Raw genomic sequence first — 18,943 nt, 5'->3', positions numbered from 1 at the left:
AGTCACTGTGTACATACATGACATTACTTATCCTGTACTGATCCTGAGTTACATCCTGTATTATACCCCAGAGCTGCACTCACTATTCTGCTGCTGGTGCAGTCACTGTGTACATACATGACATTACTTATCCTGTACTGATCCTGAGTTACATCCTGTATTATACCCCAGAGCTGCACTCACTATTCTGCTGATGGTGCAGTCACTGTGTACACACATGACATTACTTATCCTGTACTGATCCTGAGTTACATCCTGTATTATACCCCAGAGCTGCACTCACTATTCTGCTGCTGGTGCAGTCACTGTGTACATACATGACATTACTTATCCTGTACTGATCCTGAGTTACATCCTGTATTATACCCCAGAGCTGCACTCACTATTCTGCTGCTGGTGCAGTCACTGTGTACATACATGACATTACTTATCCTGTACTGATCCTGAGTTACATCCTGTATTATACTCCAGAGCTGCACTCACTATTCTGCTGATGGTGCAGTCACTGTGTACATACATGACATTACTTATCCTGTACTGATCCTGAGTTACATCCTGTATTATACCCCAGAGCTGCACTCACTATTCTGCTGCTGGTGCAGTCACTGTGTACATACATGACATTACTTATCCTGTACTGATCCTGAGTTACATCCTGTATTATACTCCAGAGCTGCACTCACTATTCTGCTGCTGGTGCAGTCACTGTGTACATACATGACATTACTTATCCTGTACTGATCCTGAGTTATATCCTGTATTATACCCCAGAGCTGCACTCACTATTCTGCTGCTGGTGCAGTCACTGTGTACATACATGACATTACTTATCCTGTACTGATCCTGAGTTACATCCTGTATTATACCCCAGAGCTGCACTCACTATTCTGCTGCTGGTGCAGTCACTGTGTACATACATGACATTACTTATCCTGTACTGATCCTGAGTTACATCCTGTATTATACTCCAGAGCTGCACTCACTATTCTGCTGATGGTGCAGTCACTGTGTACATACATGATATTACTTATACTACTCTATTCCTGTATTATTCTCCACATTCTGCTAGTGTTGAGCATGTATTACATTTGCAGCACTGATGAAGTTGCACTCTAGACTCCATATAGTTTGGTCTCAGTTCTGTCTGCCGAATTCTTTACCGGGTCGACAGTAAGAGTGTCCACAGAGCGCCTCTGAGTGCCACCTCTGCCATGTGTCCTATATAATTCTGCATGAAAGAAGCAGCTGGAGCTAAAAGTAAGTTTTCCTCCTGTGACTGTGATTCAGCTGCAGTTTGTGCAGATACCTCCGGGCAAACATATAGGGCCATGTGTATGAGGCGTTAGGGAGTGGAATCTCCTGCGGCAGTGCTCAGGCAGGTGAGCTGACACTCTATTCATCCCTTCGTGCAGAACTCCGCTGTGTACACAGATGTGTGCAGACCTCTGGCCACTAACAGGTCTGTGCTCCATTATCAGTGGCCCTTGTGCCATCGCATCAGAGGACGTCCAAGATGCAAACACAGGAGAGAAGCGTCTCTGGAATCTCACAGCTGGAATTTATTGTGTGAATCAGCAGATGGCGCAGGGACAAAAGGTGTTGTGTGAGAGTTCAGGCTGCCGGCCTTCGTGATGGGAAGTCCATGAGATGGATCATTAGCATCCACTCACAAGGGAGAGCCGGCTCTTCTGGCTCCTGAGGGGCTCCCTATCACAGGTATAATAGGGATTTGGAATCCCTCCATTCCACAAGACTTTTACGGGGATAAAGGGGACGCGGTGAGATACCGGCTCACTCAAGGAAGGCGACTCCCATCGTCTCGTTTGTGAATGACCCATCACTAGTTGGCGTTGCTGCTTCCGCTCCAGCAGGGACTCCTTGCATCTTATGGCTCTATGATGCGTGGAGTCCCATCCTATGCACTGAAACCGGCCACCATCATGCGCTGCGCCTTAGTAATCACCAGAGGTAGATGGGGCAGCAGGTCTATGTGGTTGTTGTGTGGGGCCAGGGCTTTCATGTACCAGGATTTGCCACTATAACCTCCATCATCCACCAGGCGTATATATAACACAGAAGCAGCTACCATGACCTACAACCTCCATCATCCACCAGGTGTATATATAACACAGGAGCTGCCACCCACCATGACCTATAACCTCCATCATCCACCAGGTGTATATATAACACAAGAGCAGCCACCATGACCTATAACCTCCATCATCCACCAGGTGTATATATAACACAGGAGCTGCCACTATGACCTATAACCTCCATCATCCACCAGGTGTATATATAACAGGAGCTGCCACTATGACCTATAACATCCATCATCCACCAGGTGTATATATAACACAGGAGCTGCCACTATAACCTCCATCATCCACCAGGTGTATATATAACACAGGAGCTGCCACTATAACCTCCATCATCCACCAGGTGTATATATAACACAGGAGCTGCCACTATAACCTCCATCATCCACCAGGAGTATATATAACACAGGAGCTGCCACTATAACCTCCATCATCCACCAGGAGTATATATAACACAGGAGCTGCCACTATAACCTCCATCATCCACCAGGAGTATATATAACACAGGAGCTGCCACTATAACATCCATCATCCACCAGGAGTATATATAACACAGGAGCTGCCACTATAACCTCCATCATCCACCAGGTGTATATATAACACAGGAGCTGCCACTATAACCTCCATCATCCACCAGGTGTATATATAACACAGGAGCTGCCACTATAACCTCCATCATCCACCAGGTGTATATATAACACAGGAGCTTCCACTATAACATCCATCATCCACCAGGTGTATATATAACACAGGCGCTTCCACTATAACATCCATCATCCACCAGGTGTATATATAACACAGGAGCTGCCACTATAACCTCCATCATCCACCAGGTGTATATATAACACAGGAGCTGCCACTATAACCTCCATCATCCACCAGGTGTATATATAACACAGGAGCTGCCACTATAACCTCCATCATCCACCAGGAGTATATATAACCTCCATCATCCACCAGGAGTATATATAACACAGGAGCTGCCACTATAACATCCATCATCCACCAGGAGTATATATAACACAGGAGCTGCCACTATAACCTCCATCATCCACCAGGTGTATATATAACACAGGAGCTGCCACTATAACCTCCATCATCCACCAGGTGTATATATAACACAGGAGCTGCCACTATAACCTCCATCATCCACCAGGTGTATATATAACACAGGAGCTGCCACTATAACCTCCATCATCCACCAGGTGTATATATAACACAGGAGCTGCCACTATAACCTCCATCATCCACCAGGTGTATATATAACACAGGAGCTGCCACTATAACCTCCATCATCCACCAGGTGTATATATAACACAGGAGCTGCCACTATAACCTCCATCATCCACCATGTGTATATATAACACAGGAGCTGCCACTATAACCTCCATCATCCACCAGGAGTATATATATAAAACAGGAGCTGCCACTATGACCTCCATCATCCACCAGGAGTATATATAACACAGGAGCTGCCACTATGACCTACAACCTCCATCATCCACCAGGTGTATATATAACACAGGAGCTGCCACTATAACCTCCATCATCCACCAGGAGTATATATAACACAGGAGCTGCCACTATAACCTCCATCATCCACCAGGTGTATATATAACACAGGAGCTGCCACTATAACCTCCATCATCCACCAGGTGTATATATAACACAGGAGCTGCCACTATAACCTCCATCATCCACCAGGTGTATATATAACACAGGAGCTGCCACTATAACCTCCATCATCCACCAGGTGTATATATAACACAGGAGCTGCCACTATAACCTCCATCATCCACCATGTGTATATATAACACAGGAGCTGCCACTATAACCTCCATCATCCACCATGTGTATATATAACACAGGAGCTGCCACTATAACCTCCATCATCCACCAGGAGTATATATAAAACAGGAGCTGCCACTATGACCTCCATCATCCACCAGGAGTATATATAACACAGGAGCTGCCACTATGACCTATAACCTCCATCATCCACCAGGTGTATATATAACACAGGAGCTGCCACTATAACCTCCATCATCCACCAGGAGTATATATAACACAGGAGCTGCCACTATAACCTCCATCATCCACCAGGTGTATATATAACACAGGAGCTGCCACTATAACCTCCATCATCCACCAGGTGTATATATAACACAGGAGCTGCCACTATAACCTCCATCATCCACCAGGAGTATATATAACACAGGAGCTGCCACTATAACCTCCATCATCCACCAGGTGTATATATAACACAGGAGCTGCCACTATGACCTCCATCATCCACCAGGTGTATATATAACACAGGAGCTGCCACTATAACCTCCATCATCCACCAGGTGTATATATAACACAGGAGCTGCCACTATAACCTCCATCATCCACCAGGTGTATATATAACACAGGAGCTGCCACTATAACCTCCATCATCCACCAGGAGTATATATAACACAGGAGCTGCCACTATAACCTCCATCATCCACCAGGTGTATATATAACACAGGAGCTGCCACTATAACCTCCATCATCCACCAGGTGTATATATAACAGGAGCTGCCACTATGACCTATAACCTCCATCATCCACCAGGACAGCAGGTATATAACACAGGAGCTGCCACCATGACCTATAACCTCCATCATCCACCAGGTGTATATATAACACAGGAGCTGCCACTATAACCTCCATCATCCACCAGGACAGCAGGTATATAACACAGGAGCTGCCACTATAACCTCCATCATCCACCAGGTGTATATATAACACAGGAGCTGCCACTATAACCTCCATCATCCACCAGGACAGCAGGTATATAACACAGGAGCTGCCACTATAACCTCCATCATCCACCAGGACAGCAGGTATATAACACAGGAGCCGCCACACATCGCTATATACTACACTGTCTATCATAGAGATGAGCAGCAGCAGCGGCCGCTCTATCCCTCCACGGGACTTCCTGTCCCGCCCTCTCTATGGTAGTAGTCGCTTTGGAGGTGTCATGGCGGCGCCCATCAGGCTGAAGTCTGTGCTGGCTCTAGTGACAGGTCGTTGTATAGTATATTCCCAGTGACCGATAACATGTGATAACCGGGTCAGGGAGTCAGGATCAGATCAGTGACCTATAACATGTGATAACCGGCCCCGGGTTTAGGATCAGTGACCTATAACATGTGATAACCGGCCCCGGGTTTAGGATCAGTGACCTATAACATGTGATAACCGGCCCGGGGTTTAGGATCAGTGACCTATAACATGTGATAACCGGCCCGGGGTTTAGGATCAGTGACCTATAACATGTGATAACCGGCCCCGGGTTTAGGATCAGTGACCTATAACATGTGATAACCGGCCCGGGGTTTAGGATCAGTGACCTATAACATGTGATAACCGGCCCGGGGTTTAGGATCAGTGACCTATAACATGTGATAACCGGCCCGGGGTTTAGGATCAGTGACCTATAACATGTGATAACCGGCCCCGGGTTTAGGATCAGTGACCTATAACATGTGATAACCGGGCCCCGGGTTTAGGATCAGTGACCTATAACATGTGATAACCGGCCCCGGGTTTAGGATCAGTGACCTATAACATGTGATAACCGGGCCAGGGAGTCAGGATCAGTGACCTATAACATGTGATAACCGGCCCCGGGTTTAGGATCAGTGACCTATAACATGTGATAACCGGCCCCGGGTTTAGGATCAGTGACCTATAACATGTGATAACCGGCCCCGGGTTTAGGATCAGTGACCTATAACATGTGATAACCGGCCCGGGGTTTAGGATCAGTGACCTATAACATGTGATAACCGGCCCCGGGTTTAGGATCAGTGACCTATAACATGTGATAACCGGCTCGGGGTTTAGGATCAGTGACCTATAACATGTGATAACCGGCCCCAGGTTTAGGATCAGTGACCTATAACATGTGATGACCGGCCCGGGGTTTAGGATCAGTGACCTATAACATGTGATAACCGGCCCCGGGTTTAGGATCAGTGACCTATAACATGTGATAACCGGCTCGGGGTTTAGGATCAGTGACCTATAACATGTGATAACCGGCCCCGGGTTTAGGATCAGTGACCGATAACATGTGATAACCGGCCCCGGGTTTAGGATCAGTGACCTATAACATGTGATAACCGGCCCCGGGTTTAGGATCAGTGACCGATAACATGTGATAACCGGCCCCGGGTTTAGGATCAGTGACCTATAACATGTGATAACCGGCCCCGGGTTTAGGATCAGTGACCTATAACATGTGATAACCGGCCCGGGGTTTAGGATCAGTGACCTATAACATGTGATAACCGGCCCGGGGTTTAGGATCAGTGACCTATAACATGTGATAACCGGCCCGGGGTTTAGGATCAGTGACCTATAACATGTGATAACCGGCCCGGGGTTTAGGATCAGTGACCTATAACATGTGATAACCGGCCCCGGGTTTAGGATCAGTGACCTATAACATGTGATAACCGGCCCCGGGTTTAGGATCAGTGACCTATAACATGTGATAACCGGCCCCGGGTTTAGGATCAGTGACCTATAACATGTGATAACCGGGCCAGGGAGTCAGGATCAGTGACCTATAACATGTGATAACCGGCCCCGGGTTTAGGATCAGTGACCTATAACATGTGATAACCGGCCCGGGGTTTAGGATCAGTGACCTATAACATGTGATAACCGGGCCAGGGAGTCAGGATCAGTGACCTATAACATGTGATAACCGGCCAGGGAGTCAGGATCAGTGACCTATAACATGTGATAACCGGCCCCGGGTTTAGGATCAGTGACCTATAACATGTGATAACCGGCCCCGGGTTTAGGATCAGTGACCTATAACATGTGATAACCGGCTCGGGGTTTAGGATCAGTGACCTATAACATGTGATAACCGGCCCCAGGTTTAGGATCAGTGACCTATAACATGTGATAACCGGCCCCGGGTTTAGGATCAGTGACCTATAACATGTGATAACCGGGCCGGGGTTTAGGATCAGTGACCTATAACATGTGATAACCAGCCCCGGGTTTAGGATCAGTGACCTATAACATGTGATAACCGGCCCCGGGTTTAGGATCAGTGACCTATAACATGTGATAACCGGCCCGGGGTTTAGGATCAGTGACCTATAACATGTGATAACCGGCCCCGGGTTTAGGATCAGTGACCTATAACATGTGATAACCGGCCCCGGGTTTAGGATCAGTGACCTATAACATGTGATAACCGGCTCGGGGTTTAGGATCAGTGATCTATAACATGTGATAACCGGCTCGGGGTTTAGGATCAGTGACCTATAACATGTGATAACCGGCTCGGGATTTAGGATCAGTGACCTATAACATGTGATAACCGGCCCCGGGTTTAGGATCAGTGACCTATAACATGTGATAACCGGCCCCGGGTTTAGGATCAGTGACCTATAACATGTGATAACCGGCTCGGGGTTTAGGATCAGTGACCTATAACATGTGATAACCGGCCCCGGGTTTAGGATCAGTGACCTATAACATGTGATAACCGGCCCCGGGTTTAGGATCAGTGACCTATAACATGTGATAACCGGCTCGGGGTTTAGGATCAGTGACCTATAACATGTGATAACCGGCCCCGGGTTTAGGATCAGTGACCTATAACATGTGATAACCGGCCCCGGGTTTAGGATCAGTGACCTATAACATGTGATAACCGGCCCCGGGTTTAGGATCAGTGACCTATAACATGTGATAACCGGCCCCGGGTTTAGGATCAGTGACCTATAACATGTGATAACCGGCCCCGGGTTTAGGATCAGTGACCTATAACATGTGATAACCGGCCCCGGGTTTAGGATCAGTGACCTATAACATGTGATAACCGGCCCCGGGTTTAGGATCAGTGACCTATAACATGTGATAACCGGCCCCGGGTTTAGGATCAGTGACCTATAACATGTGATAACCGGCCCCGGTTTTAGGATCAGTGACCTATAACATGTGATAACCGGCCCGGGGTTTTGGATCAGTGACCTATAACATGTGATAACCGGCCCCGGGTTTAGGATCAGTGACCTATAACATGTGATAACCGGCCCGGGGTTTAGGATCAGTGACCTATAACATGTGATAACCGGCCCCGGGTTTAGGATCAGTGACCTATAACATGTGATAACCGGCCCCGGGTTTAGGATCAGTGACCTATAACATGTGATAACCGGCCCCGGGTTTAGGATCAGTGACCTATAACATGTGATAACCGGCCCCGGGTTTAGGATCAGTGACCTATAACATGTGATAACCGGCCCCGGGTTTAGGATCAGTGACCTATAACATGTGATAACCGGCCCCGGGTTTAGGATCAGTGACCTATAACATGTGATAACCGGCCCCGGGTTTAGGATCAGTGACCTATAACATGTGATAACCGGCCCCGGGTTTAGGATCAGTGACCTATAACATGTGATAACCGGCCCCGGTTTTAGGATCAGTGACCTATAACATGTGATAACCGGCCCGGGGTTTTGGATCAGTGACCTATAACATGTGATAACCGGGTCAGGGAGTCAGGATCAGTGACCTATAACATGTGATAACCGGGCCCCTGCTGTCTCATCTACTCCCGGATGTCTCTGTCTCTTCCTGGGGTTAAGCTGCGCTGTCTGTCACTTCTTTGGACCAATGGGGCAGATCCTGGTGATCTGTGTAGGATCCACTCGTGATCTCCATGAATCAGAGACTGGATTGTATCAGATCCTGTTCCTCCAGATCAGCGGCGCCTCATCTGTCTGGCAGCTGCTTATCTACAGCATATACAGGGGGTCTAATCTGGGTTAATAAGGGACAAGATGCGTGATAGAAATCGCCATTCTCTCCCAGGTGGGATTGTGTCTATGTAAAGAAAAGCAGCAGTATAAAGCATCGTGGTCAGATTTCAGTGGATAATCTAGAGACCTGGGTCATAGCTGCGCTGCCTCTAATATCCCCCGACAAGTGAATCCAGCATTGCCCAGAGTGACATAAGGTTTATAGTTATGTCATTGTACAGGAATGTAAGTTTTTATCCTCCTGCATCTGGTGCTGCAGCTGTTTTCTTGTTTCTTTGCAGCTCGGCAGCTCCTTAGAGATTACAGGCCATTTACCAGCAGAAATAGGTCTTAAATAGGCTGCTTGTTATGTCTAGGGGATGGGGGGGGGGGGGGGCAGTATTTTGTAATTCAGCGTTTTTATTGTCGAAATAATAACTTTGTAAAAGTGCTGGATGTGCTCAGGCACCTATCGGCTTCCCCAGACTTCACGCTCCACGCTGCAAGACTTCTCCGGCCGTCGACCAGGGAATTACGATCTAGGTGGGTCATGTGCTCTCTCAAAGTTCCCCGGTCATGCAGCGAGGGGCGTACATTAGGGTCCAGGGGAGCCGAGAGGTGTCTGAGCGCCTCCGGCACTTTTACAAAGTTATTATTTCAACATAAAAACGCCGAATTACATGTAAAACACTGCACCCCCATCCCCTGGACATAACAAACAGCCGATTTAGGATGCTCTACCACCAGTAATCTGCTTGTAGATGTCTATTAATGTCAAGACACATATTGGACACGGCTCCACCCCAGGTGCCCCAGGAAGCTGATGTTTATTAAAAAAAAAAAAATTAATTTTCACTAAAATATCAAATCCCTGCTAAAAAAAATAAATGGTATTTCTTGAAAGTTTATAAGGTGTCACCCCCCCCCTCATGCATTAAGCAGGACACCATATATTACTACTTAGAAGATGACTAGAGACCTCTATATAGAGCCCCACCTTCTGCAGCAGGGGTCCCCCAAATATGAATAGAAGTTATTTTTACCTTGCCTCAAAATGTTCAAGAAGTTCACATACTGTGGGCGTGTCGCGTACTGTACTCTGACTGTCACAGCTGAGGGTCCGTTACAGTGTCCAGGCAAGACAATTCATCTTTAATCCTTGAACAACAGCAGAACAATGGGGGGATTTATGACGGCGTTTATATCTGATGACAGGCGTACATTTTGTCATTTTGTCTCAATTTCCGGCACAGCTGGGAATGGGGCCTATTCCGCCCTTTACGGCACTTGGGAGGGAAGGAGGGGGCAGGGCCGGGCCATGCAGTAAATTGTACCAAATCTATGTGAGCATGATCCCTGTACCTGTGACTCCTCAGGTGGTGGCAGCGGGATTGGTCGAGCGATCTGCCAGCGTCTGTCACAAGAAGGGGCTTCAGTCGTTGTAGTTGATCTTAATATTGACTCGGCTAATAATACTGTGAAGAGCCTGACACTCGGGGTCCCAGGACAGGAGCATGTGGCCCTCGCAGCCGACGTCTCTAAATATGACAGCGTCAGGGCCCTAATGGAGCAGATACAGGTAGGTCTGACCTCGGCAATCCTTCAGCAATGCACATAGTAGTGTAATACTCAGTGACTGGTCTCTGTCCTCTACCATCAGTCCCACTTTTCTGCTCCTCCTCGTGTGGCCGTCAATAACGCCGGAATCACAAAGGATGATTTTCTGCTTCGCTTGTCAGAGGAATCCTACGACTCTGTGCTGAACGTCAACCTCAAGGTATCTGGAATCTGCCTCATCCATCTATCCATCCTTCTCATATCTGTCTATTGTCATGTCTATCCATCCTTCTCATATCTGTCTATTGTCATGTCTATCCATCCTTCTCATATCTGTCTATTGTCATGTCTATCCATCCTTCTCATATCTGTCTATTGTCATGTCTATCCATCCTTCTCATATCTGTCTATTGTCATGTCTATCCATCCTTCTCATATCTGTCTATTGTCATGTCTATCCATCCTTCTCATATCTGTCTATTGTCATGTCTATCCATCCTTCTCGTATCTGTCTATTGTCATGTCTATCCATCCTTCTCATATCTGTCTATTGTCATGACTATCCATCCTTCTCATATCTGTCTATTGTCATGTCTATCCATCCTTCTCATATCTGTCTATTGTCATGACTATCCATCCTTCTCATATCTGTCTATTGTCATGTCTGTCCATCCTTCTCATATCTGTCTATTGTCATGTCTATCCATCCTTCTCATATCTGTCTATTGTCATGTCTATCCATCCTTCTCATATCTGTCTATTGTCATGTCTATCCATCCTTCTCATATCTGTCTATTGTCATGTCTATCCATCCTTCTCATATCTGTCTATTGTCATGTCTATCCATCCTTCTCGTATCTGTCTATTGTCATGTCTATCCATCCTTCTCATATCTGTCTATTGTCATGACTATCCATCCTTCTCATATCTGTCTACTGTCATGTCTATCCCTCCTTCTCATATCTATTGTCATGTCTATCCATCCTTCTCATATCTGTCTATTGTCATGTCTATCCATCCTTCTCATATCTGTCTATTGTCATGACTATCCATCCTTCTCATATCTGTCTATTGTCATGTCTATCCATCCTTCTCATATCTATCTATTGTCATGTCTATCCATCCTTCTCATATCTGTCTATTGTCATGTCTATCCATCCTTCTCATATCTGTCTATTGTCATGTCTATCCATCCTTCTCATATCTGTCTATTGTCACGTCTATCCATCCTTCTCATATCTGTCTATTGTCATGTCTATCCATCCTTCTCATATCTATTGTCATGTCTATCCATCCTTCTCATATCTGTCTATTGTCATGTCTATCCATCCTTCTCATATCTGTCTATTGTCATGACTATCTATCCTTCTCATATCTGTCTATTGTCATGTCTATCCATCCTTCTCATATCTGTCTATTGTCATGTCTATCCATCCTTCTCATATCTGTCTATTGTCATGTCTATCCATCCTTCTCGTATCTGTCTATTGTCATGTCTATCCATCCTTCTCATATCTGTCTATTGTCATGTCTATCCATCCTTCTCATATCTATTGTCATGTCTGTCCATCCTTCTCATATCTGTCTATTGTCATGTCTATCCATCCTTCTCATATCTGTCTATTGTCATGTCTATCCATCCTTCTCATATCTGTCTATTGTCATGTCTATCCATCCTTCTCGTATCTGTCTATTGTCATGTCTATCCATCCTTCTCGTATCTGTCTATTGTCATGTCTATCCATCCTTCTCATATCTGTCTATTGTCATGTCTATCCATCCTTCTCATATCTATTGTCATGTCTGTCCATCCTTCTCATATCTGTCTATTGTCATGTCTGTCCATCCTTCTCATATCTGTCTATTGTCATGTCTATCCATCCTTCTCATATCTGTCTATTGTCATGTCTATCCATCCTTCTCATATCTATTGTCATGTCTATCCATCCTTCTCATATCTATTGTCATGTCTATCCATCCTTCTCATATCTGTCTATTGTCATGTCTATCCATCCTTCTCATATCTGTCTATTGTCATGTCTATCCATCCTTCTCGTATCTGTCTATTGTCATGTCTGTCCATCCTTCTCATATCTGTCTATTGTCATGTCTGTCCATCCTTCTCATATCTGTCTATTGTCATGTCTATCCATCCTTCTATTATCTGTCTATTGTCATGTCTATCCATCCTTCTCATATCTATTGTCATGTCTGTCCATCCTTCTCATATCTGTCTATTGTCATGTCTATCCATCCTTCTCATATCTGTCTATTGTCATGTCTATCCATCCTTCTCATATCTATTGTCATGTCTGTCCATCCTTCTCGTATCTGTCTATTGTCATGTCTATCCATCCTTCTCATATCTGTCTATTGTCATGTCTATCCATCCTTCTCATATCTGTCTATTGTCATGTCTATCCATCCTTCTCATATCTGTCTATTGTCATGTCTATCCATCCTTCTCATATCTGTCTATTGTCATGTCTATCCATCCTTCTCATATCTGTCTATTGTCATGTCTATCCATCCTTCTCATATCTGTCTATTGTCATGTCTATCCATCCTTCTCATATCTATTGTCATGTCTATCCATCCTTCTCATATCTGTCTATTGTCATGTCTATCCATCCTTCTCATATCTGTCTATTGTCATGACTATCCATCCTTCTCATATCTGTCTATTGTCATGTCTATCCATCCTTCTCATATCTGTCTATTGTCATGTCTATCCCTCCTTCTCATATCTGTCTATTGTCATGTCTATCCATCCTTCTCATATCTGTCTATTGTCATGTCTATCCATCCTTCTCATATCTGTCTATTGTCATGTCTATCCATCCTTCTCATATCTGTCTATTGTCATGACTATCCATCCTTCTCATATCTGTCTATTGTCATGTCTATCCATCCTTCTCATATCTGTCTATTGTCATGTCTATCCATCCTTCTCATATCTATTGTCATGTCTGTCCATCCTTCTCGTATCTGTCTATTGTCATGTCTATCCATCCTTCTCATATCTGTCTATTGTCATGTCTATCCATCCTTCTCATATCTGTCTATTGTCATGTCTATCCATCCTTCTCATATCTGTCTATTGTCATGTCTATCCATCCTTCTCATATCTGTCTATTGTCATGACTATCCATCCTTCTCATATCTGTCTATTGTCATGTCTATCCATCCTTCTCATATCTGTCTATTGTCATGTCTATCCATCCTCATATCTGTCTATTGAAGTTTTTTTTTTTTAACTCAGATCAAATACAGATATTGCTGGTGATGGAGGCCGACCTCTGATTAGGACTCCCTTAGAGGATCATCCTACTGTCGTCTATATATTGGAGGCACCTGATTAGGGGGTTATATAAATTGACACCACACTTGTTTTGATGTCACCCCCCATTGTCCCCACTCTGTATATATTGTTCCTTCTCCCCCACAATCTTTCTGTGGGGGCAGGAAGCTCAGATATTACAGGGGGTCACCTCCATCTCTGGTGTCTTCTATTTGTTTCTTTAAGGGTCCGTTCCTCATCACACAAGCCGTGGCCCAATCTATTGTAAACAGCGGACAAAATGGGGGCTCCATCATCAACATGGGGAGCATTGTGGGAAAGGTGAGATGACAGAGGAATCCTGAGGTTAATGGACACTGTGTTGTGAGGAGCAGTAATACATCTATAATATATCTATACCATCTACTGCAGGTGGGGAATCTCGGGCAGGCGAACTACGCTGCCTCAAAGTCTGGAGTTGAAGGTCTGACCAAGACGGCAGCAAAGGAACTTGCCAAGTGAGTGACTTCTCCCCCAGGACATGCGCAGGAGCAGAGCTCGTTACAGTGTATCAGATGTCTGCACCCGTGTGAGCTGTACAGGACCGATGTCATGGTCTCATCTTCTGATCCTCTTCACTTTCTCCCCTCCTAGGTTTGGGATACGCTGTAACACCGTATTACCTGGATTCATCGCCACCCCAATGACTAATCAAGTCCCACACAAAGTGATGGACAAAGTGAGCTGATGGTGCCTGGCGCTCTGTACCTTCTTCCTTCTTGTGGCTGCAAGTTAACGATCAACTAATTATTTTACCATTTTTCTACAGATTGCAAATATGATACCGATGGGAAGACTTGGGCAGCCAGAAGGTACGTCCTTCACTAGGAGATGTAGTGACCTGTCCCCTATGGGTCATCTTACATCCACTCATAGAGGGGGAGATTTATCCAGCTGCCTGGGACAGAATTCTCCAGTTCTGCCTTGCACCACATTTATTAAAGGTGTTGGATTATTTTAGGCACGAAAAAGAGGAACGGCCTCTGGAAAAGGGGAAATGTCCTCACTAAACTAGACCAACTGATAGAGGTGCAAAGTAGGATTCCACAGTCTTATACCTTGAAACTGTTGTAGCTACACTGATGCAGAAACATATCTTGTTTAATCCCTGAGCTGAGTGGTTTTGCTGAGAAGAGAATGATGTAATCACTGTGTTGTTCCTGACAGGCTGAAGTAATCAATCGCTGTGTATGAGTGATCCAGCTCAGGTTGATTAGGTCTGTCTGAACACTGCAGACAGCTCCGTGTAATGTGTTTATGAACTGCAAGCAGCATGTAATCCAGCTTTTCTAAGATCTTGAATGTTATAAATGTAATTTCAGCAAGGCCACTGAACTCATGGATAAAACAAGATATGTTTCTGCATCAGTGTAGCTACAGCATTCTCAAGTTATGTTTGATCGTGCATCAAATCAAATGGTAGATTTCCTTTATGCATATATAAGACTTTGTAGTGTATATCTGCACTGACCTGTTCTACAACACATTGAGAAATCTCCCCCAATGTCTGGGTGTAAGATATGATTCATCACTGACAGTAGTGTGAGAAAGGAGGGAAATTATCTGTGACCATGTACTGCTGGGGCCCTTCCTCTTCTGATGTGATGCCATGTGACTGTACCGCGTGATGTTGGACCATGCAGAGGGCAGACATCTGAATGTATATTCCATGATTGAAGCTTTGTCCTTACACTTCTAAGCTCTTTGCTCTGTGCATTTAATTGTTCCACAGCTATAAAAGCAGAAGCAGGTTGGTAAAATACTACAATTACTGTAGAGTAGCTCAGTGCAGAGAGCTAAGAGCAGAGCAGTGTGAGGACTTACCCAATTGGAGAAGTTACAGTCCTGGAATATAAATACATATTTCACAGTCCTTAAGCTACTAACAACATACACAAGGTAGGATTACACCTCTTGTGTGCCCTCTCTCTACATATTTCCTGGAACAATACATAACAGAGATCACAGAGCACAGCAGTGGAAGGACACGCCGCTATTGTACTTAGAGAAGCTGCAATCCTGAAATATAAATCCAAATATCACAGACAGACAAAGGTCTGGTTACACGTCTCTCCAGGGACAATACATAACACTGGTTGCAGTCTGTATGGTCACAGCTGCAGACACACTCCTGAAGCTTTGCATAAGGATGATAGGGAGCGGACTAGACGACATCATCATAACCCACCCTCAGATTCAGACTTGTGAAGATACTATTATTATTACAGATGTTGCAGATGTTTGTGCGTTTCTGGCCTCAGATGACAGCAGATATATCACAGGAGCAAGTATAGAAGTGACAGGTAAGGACTGGAGGGACATGTACAGGGACCTGCATATACTCTGAGCTCTGCAGATTTAGAATTTAGACCCCATTGCTGCTGTGAGGATATTACTACTGTTATGTATGATTATTATACAATGGATATCCGTGCTTAAAGGGAACCTGTCACCAAGGACCTAATTTTCATTAAAGACACGTTGTAGAAGCTTATTACATCTGCCTCTCTGACTTTTCTAAGCATTTACATTACAATATAATTGTGTGTTATAACTTACCTTGCACCCTGACAGCATCCTCTGTGTAGTCCCAGGGGATGGGCTTTGGTTTGGATGCATTTTAAAAAATAACATGTGACTTGTCTGTGTTACTCACTCCTCGGATATTAGCCCCCACCTTTGTGCTCCTGAACAGCTCCTCCTCCTGCTCCTTCACATAGGTCACAGTGAGATGACATCAGTGGGGGAGGGAGGAGCTGTACAGGAGCACAAAGATGGAGGCAGCCTGCAGCTCAGACAAGGCACATGTTGTTTTTTGAAATGCATCCATACCAAAGCCCAACCCCTGTGTCTACCCCAGGATTTTGTCAGGGTGCAAGGTGAGTTATAACACACAATTACATTGTAATGAAAATGCTTGGAAAAGGCAGAGAGGCAGATTTGCACTGCAGGTGTAATGGGCTTCTGCTACCTGTCTTTAGTGACAATGAGATCCCTGGTGACAGGTTCCCTTTAATGCTCCTAGTACATCAGCTTCTCAGATTGCTGATATGTTTGTATCTACCATGCTGTACACTGCAGGTCTACTTGTAGATTGTTTTCTATACAAGCAGTTTATTATGGGACATCTAATTATTTATCTTGTCTCTGCAGGTGGCCTGTACTTATGATTCATTTCTCTAGACTTACGCGCTGCTGTGGACGGTGCCGTCTCCACATATGAAGCCTCTGAGGTCTGAGATCTTGTGCCCCGTGAGATACATCTGATGCCAGAGCCCAGTAATGGCCGCCGCATCTGTTAATTGTAAATGTAATTGTATATAAACCCAGAAGTGAAATGATCTGATGATGACGACTAATAAATATCACATATTTTATATCCATCTTTCCTGGAGCCCTGTGTAAGTAGATATAAGTTCAGCAGTCGTGTACATTGCTAATACAGTGGAGATTATGGATAGTGGGTGTATGGGATGGGGACAGGGCAGTGGGGTTTGTTAGCCAAACCTACTACTCCTAAATTTCCCTAACTTCAACTCTGTATAGAGCTTCACCAAAATGGTCTCTGACCCCACAGTCCTTTATCCCTGATAGCTATAATAGTGCTGAGATAAATGCGGGCATTCCTGCTCTGTTCATTGTTCCTCTGATCTGTAGTGGAGGTGCTTCACTACTGAGCATGTACATAAAGTGCAGCCAACTAAACCAAAAGCTTTAGAAGAGAAGTGCGCAACCCACACTGACAGGCCACATGGGACCTGGTAAGTTATGAGTTGTGGTCCGCACCCTGCTGACAGTCTGAGTCCAATACGCACTTCCATAAGTGATGTAACATAAATTTTAGAAGTTTTCATTATTGCAGGAGGCCGGGTAGCCGTGAGTACAGCTGAGAAGTCCTCACTGCTCCCGGGTGCTCTCCTGTCACTCTGTGTCCTGACTCCTCACGCTGGTTTTATGCAGCGGCATGAGGACCCAGGAGTGGTAAGTACTTGTCAGCTGTACTGTACTGCTCTTGGGTCCTCTCCTGCTCCTGGCACAGTTCTGCTCCAGGTCCTGATGCCTCCGCATAGAACCAGTGCGGGACACAGAAGAGAGCAGCACATGGGGGAGAGAAGAAGCTGCAGTGTGGTGCAGGGAGAAGAGCCAGGAAAGGAGACATTTATTTGTGTGTTCTGGGGGTCTCCAGTATTATATACTCTGGGGGTCTCTCCCTAATTACAATTGTCTGCTCTGGGGGCTCCGGTACTAGTGTTGTCTGCTCTGAATGTAGTGTTTGGTTGCTGGGGAGGTATTTATTGCTGTGCTGCGGTATCTATCATTTCTGGGGTGACATTTTGTGCTGTACTGTGGTTGTTGGTGCATCTAGCGTGCTGGTTACTGATGCGGCCCAGTCTGACAGTATGGCCCTTGGACTGATAAATGTTGTGCCTTCGCCTAAATCTTTACGTCGGGAACAGAACAGACATTGAACGGAAATTTCACAATTTATAATTTATTATATGTTCTCTGACTCCAGAGCCCCGGATCGCAGCACAATCATAGGATTTATGTGTCACATGATGACAAACGTATCCTAACATCCTGGCAGAATGGATCACAGAAATCCCATTAAAATCCATGGGAATGAAAAATTCCTTGCCAAAAGGTAAATTTTCCCCTATCCACCGGTGCCCGAATGATTGGCAGAAGGGGACCTGGGCCGAGCTTTAGGTGCAGGTTATAGTAAATTTATCCTGGACACCCCCCATGTACTGGCCCGTCTTGTATCAGCGCCGCTTTATAAACACAATTTTTGCTGGTGACGGATAAAAGGACAATTTTACAGCTGTGCTCCTGAAACTGGGACTTTTACCCCAAAATTACGTCACAAAACATCAGCTGCACCGTACATAGAGGGATAAAGATTCCTGGGCCCAACAAGGGCCTAAGGAGCGTCCTATAGGACTGTGTAGTAGTGGGCAACTTTAAAACACCCATACTAGGGTGCATTTTGGGCGATGTTTAGGTGTTTTCTGTAACGTGGCGCCATATTTTACAACTTCTCGCAAAGGAAGACGACGGGGAACAAATTCCATCATGTTCAATCTATATAATGTCCTCATATTTATTATGTGAGTATATTTCACTGTATGTATCACTGTTAT

General features: G+C 45.2%; 2 protein-coding genes across 2 annotated transcripts in view; both read left to right on the top strand.

Moving 5' to 3' along the window:
• RPS18 (ribosomal protein S18) overlaps nucleotides 1-18,943 on the top strand; it is a 148,605-nt gene that overhangs the window by 101,714 nt on the left and 27,948 nt on the right. The window lies entirely within an intron of this gene.
• Nucleotides 5,018-17,183, top strand: HSD17B8 (hydroxysteroid 17-beta dehydrogenase 8). The gene is made up of 9 exons (XM_072123060.1): nucleotides 5,018-5,152; nucleotides 10,279-10,481; nucleotides 10,563-10,679; nucleotides 13,986-14,081; nucleotides 14,172-14,257; nucleotides 14,394-14,478; nucleotides 14,569-14,611; nucleotides 16,028-16,102; nucleotides 16,953-17,183. Exons 1-9 carry the CDS (start codon nucleotides 5,023-5,025, stop codon nucleotides 16,967-16,969), a joined length of 852 nt encoding a protein of 283 aa, XP_071979161.1. The 5' UTR covers nucleotides 5,018-5,022; the 3' UTR covers nucleotides 16,970-17,183.

The sequence above is a fragment of the Engystomops pustulosus genome, chromosome 9 (genome assembly GCF_040894005.1).
Source record: "Engystomops pustulosus chromosome 9, aEngPut4.maternal, whole genome shotgun sequence".
In the NCBI taxonomy this organism is placed as follows: Eukaryota; Metazoa; Chordata; class Amphibia; order Anura; family Leptodactylidae; genus Engystomops; species Engystomops pustulosus.
This window is presented reverse-complemented; position numbering and strand designations above follow the sequence as displayed.

Excerpts from the sequence above, each read along its gene's own strand:
- HSD17B8 (XM_072123060.1), top strand. The coding sequence starts at position 5,023 with ATGAGCAGCAGCAGCGGCCGCTCTATCCCTCCACGGGACTTCCTGTCC. Across the intron at positions 14,082-14,171 it reads TGGGGAGCATTGTGGGAAAG|GTGGGGAATCTCGGGCAGGC; the intron begins GTGAGATGACAG and ends CATCTACTGCAG. Across the intron at positions 14,479-14,568 it reads CACACAAAGTGATGGACAAA|ATTGCAAATATGATACCGAT; the intron begins GTGAGCTGATGG and ends ATTTTTCTACAG.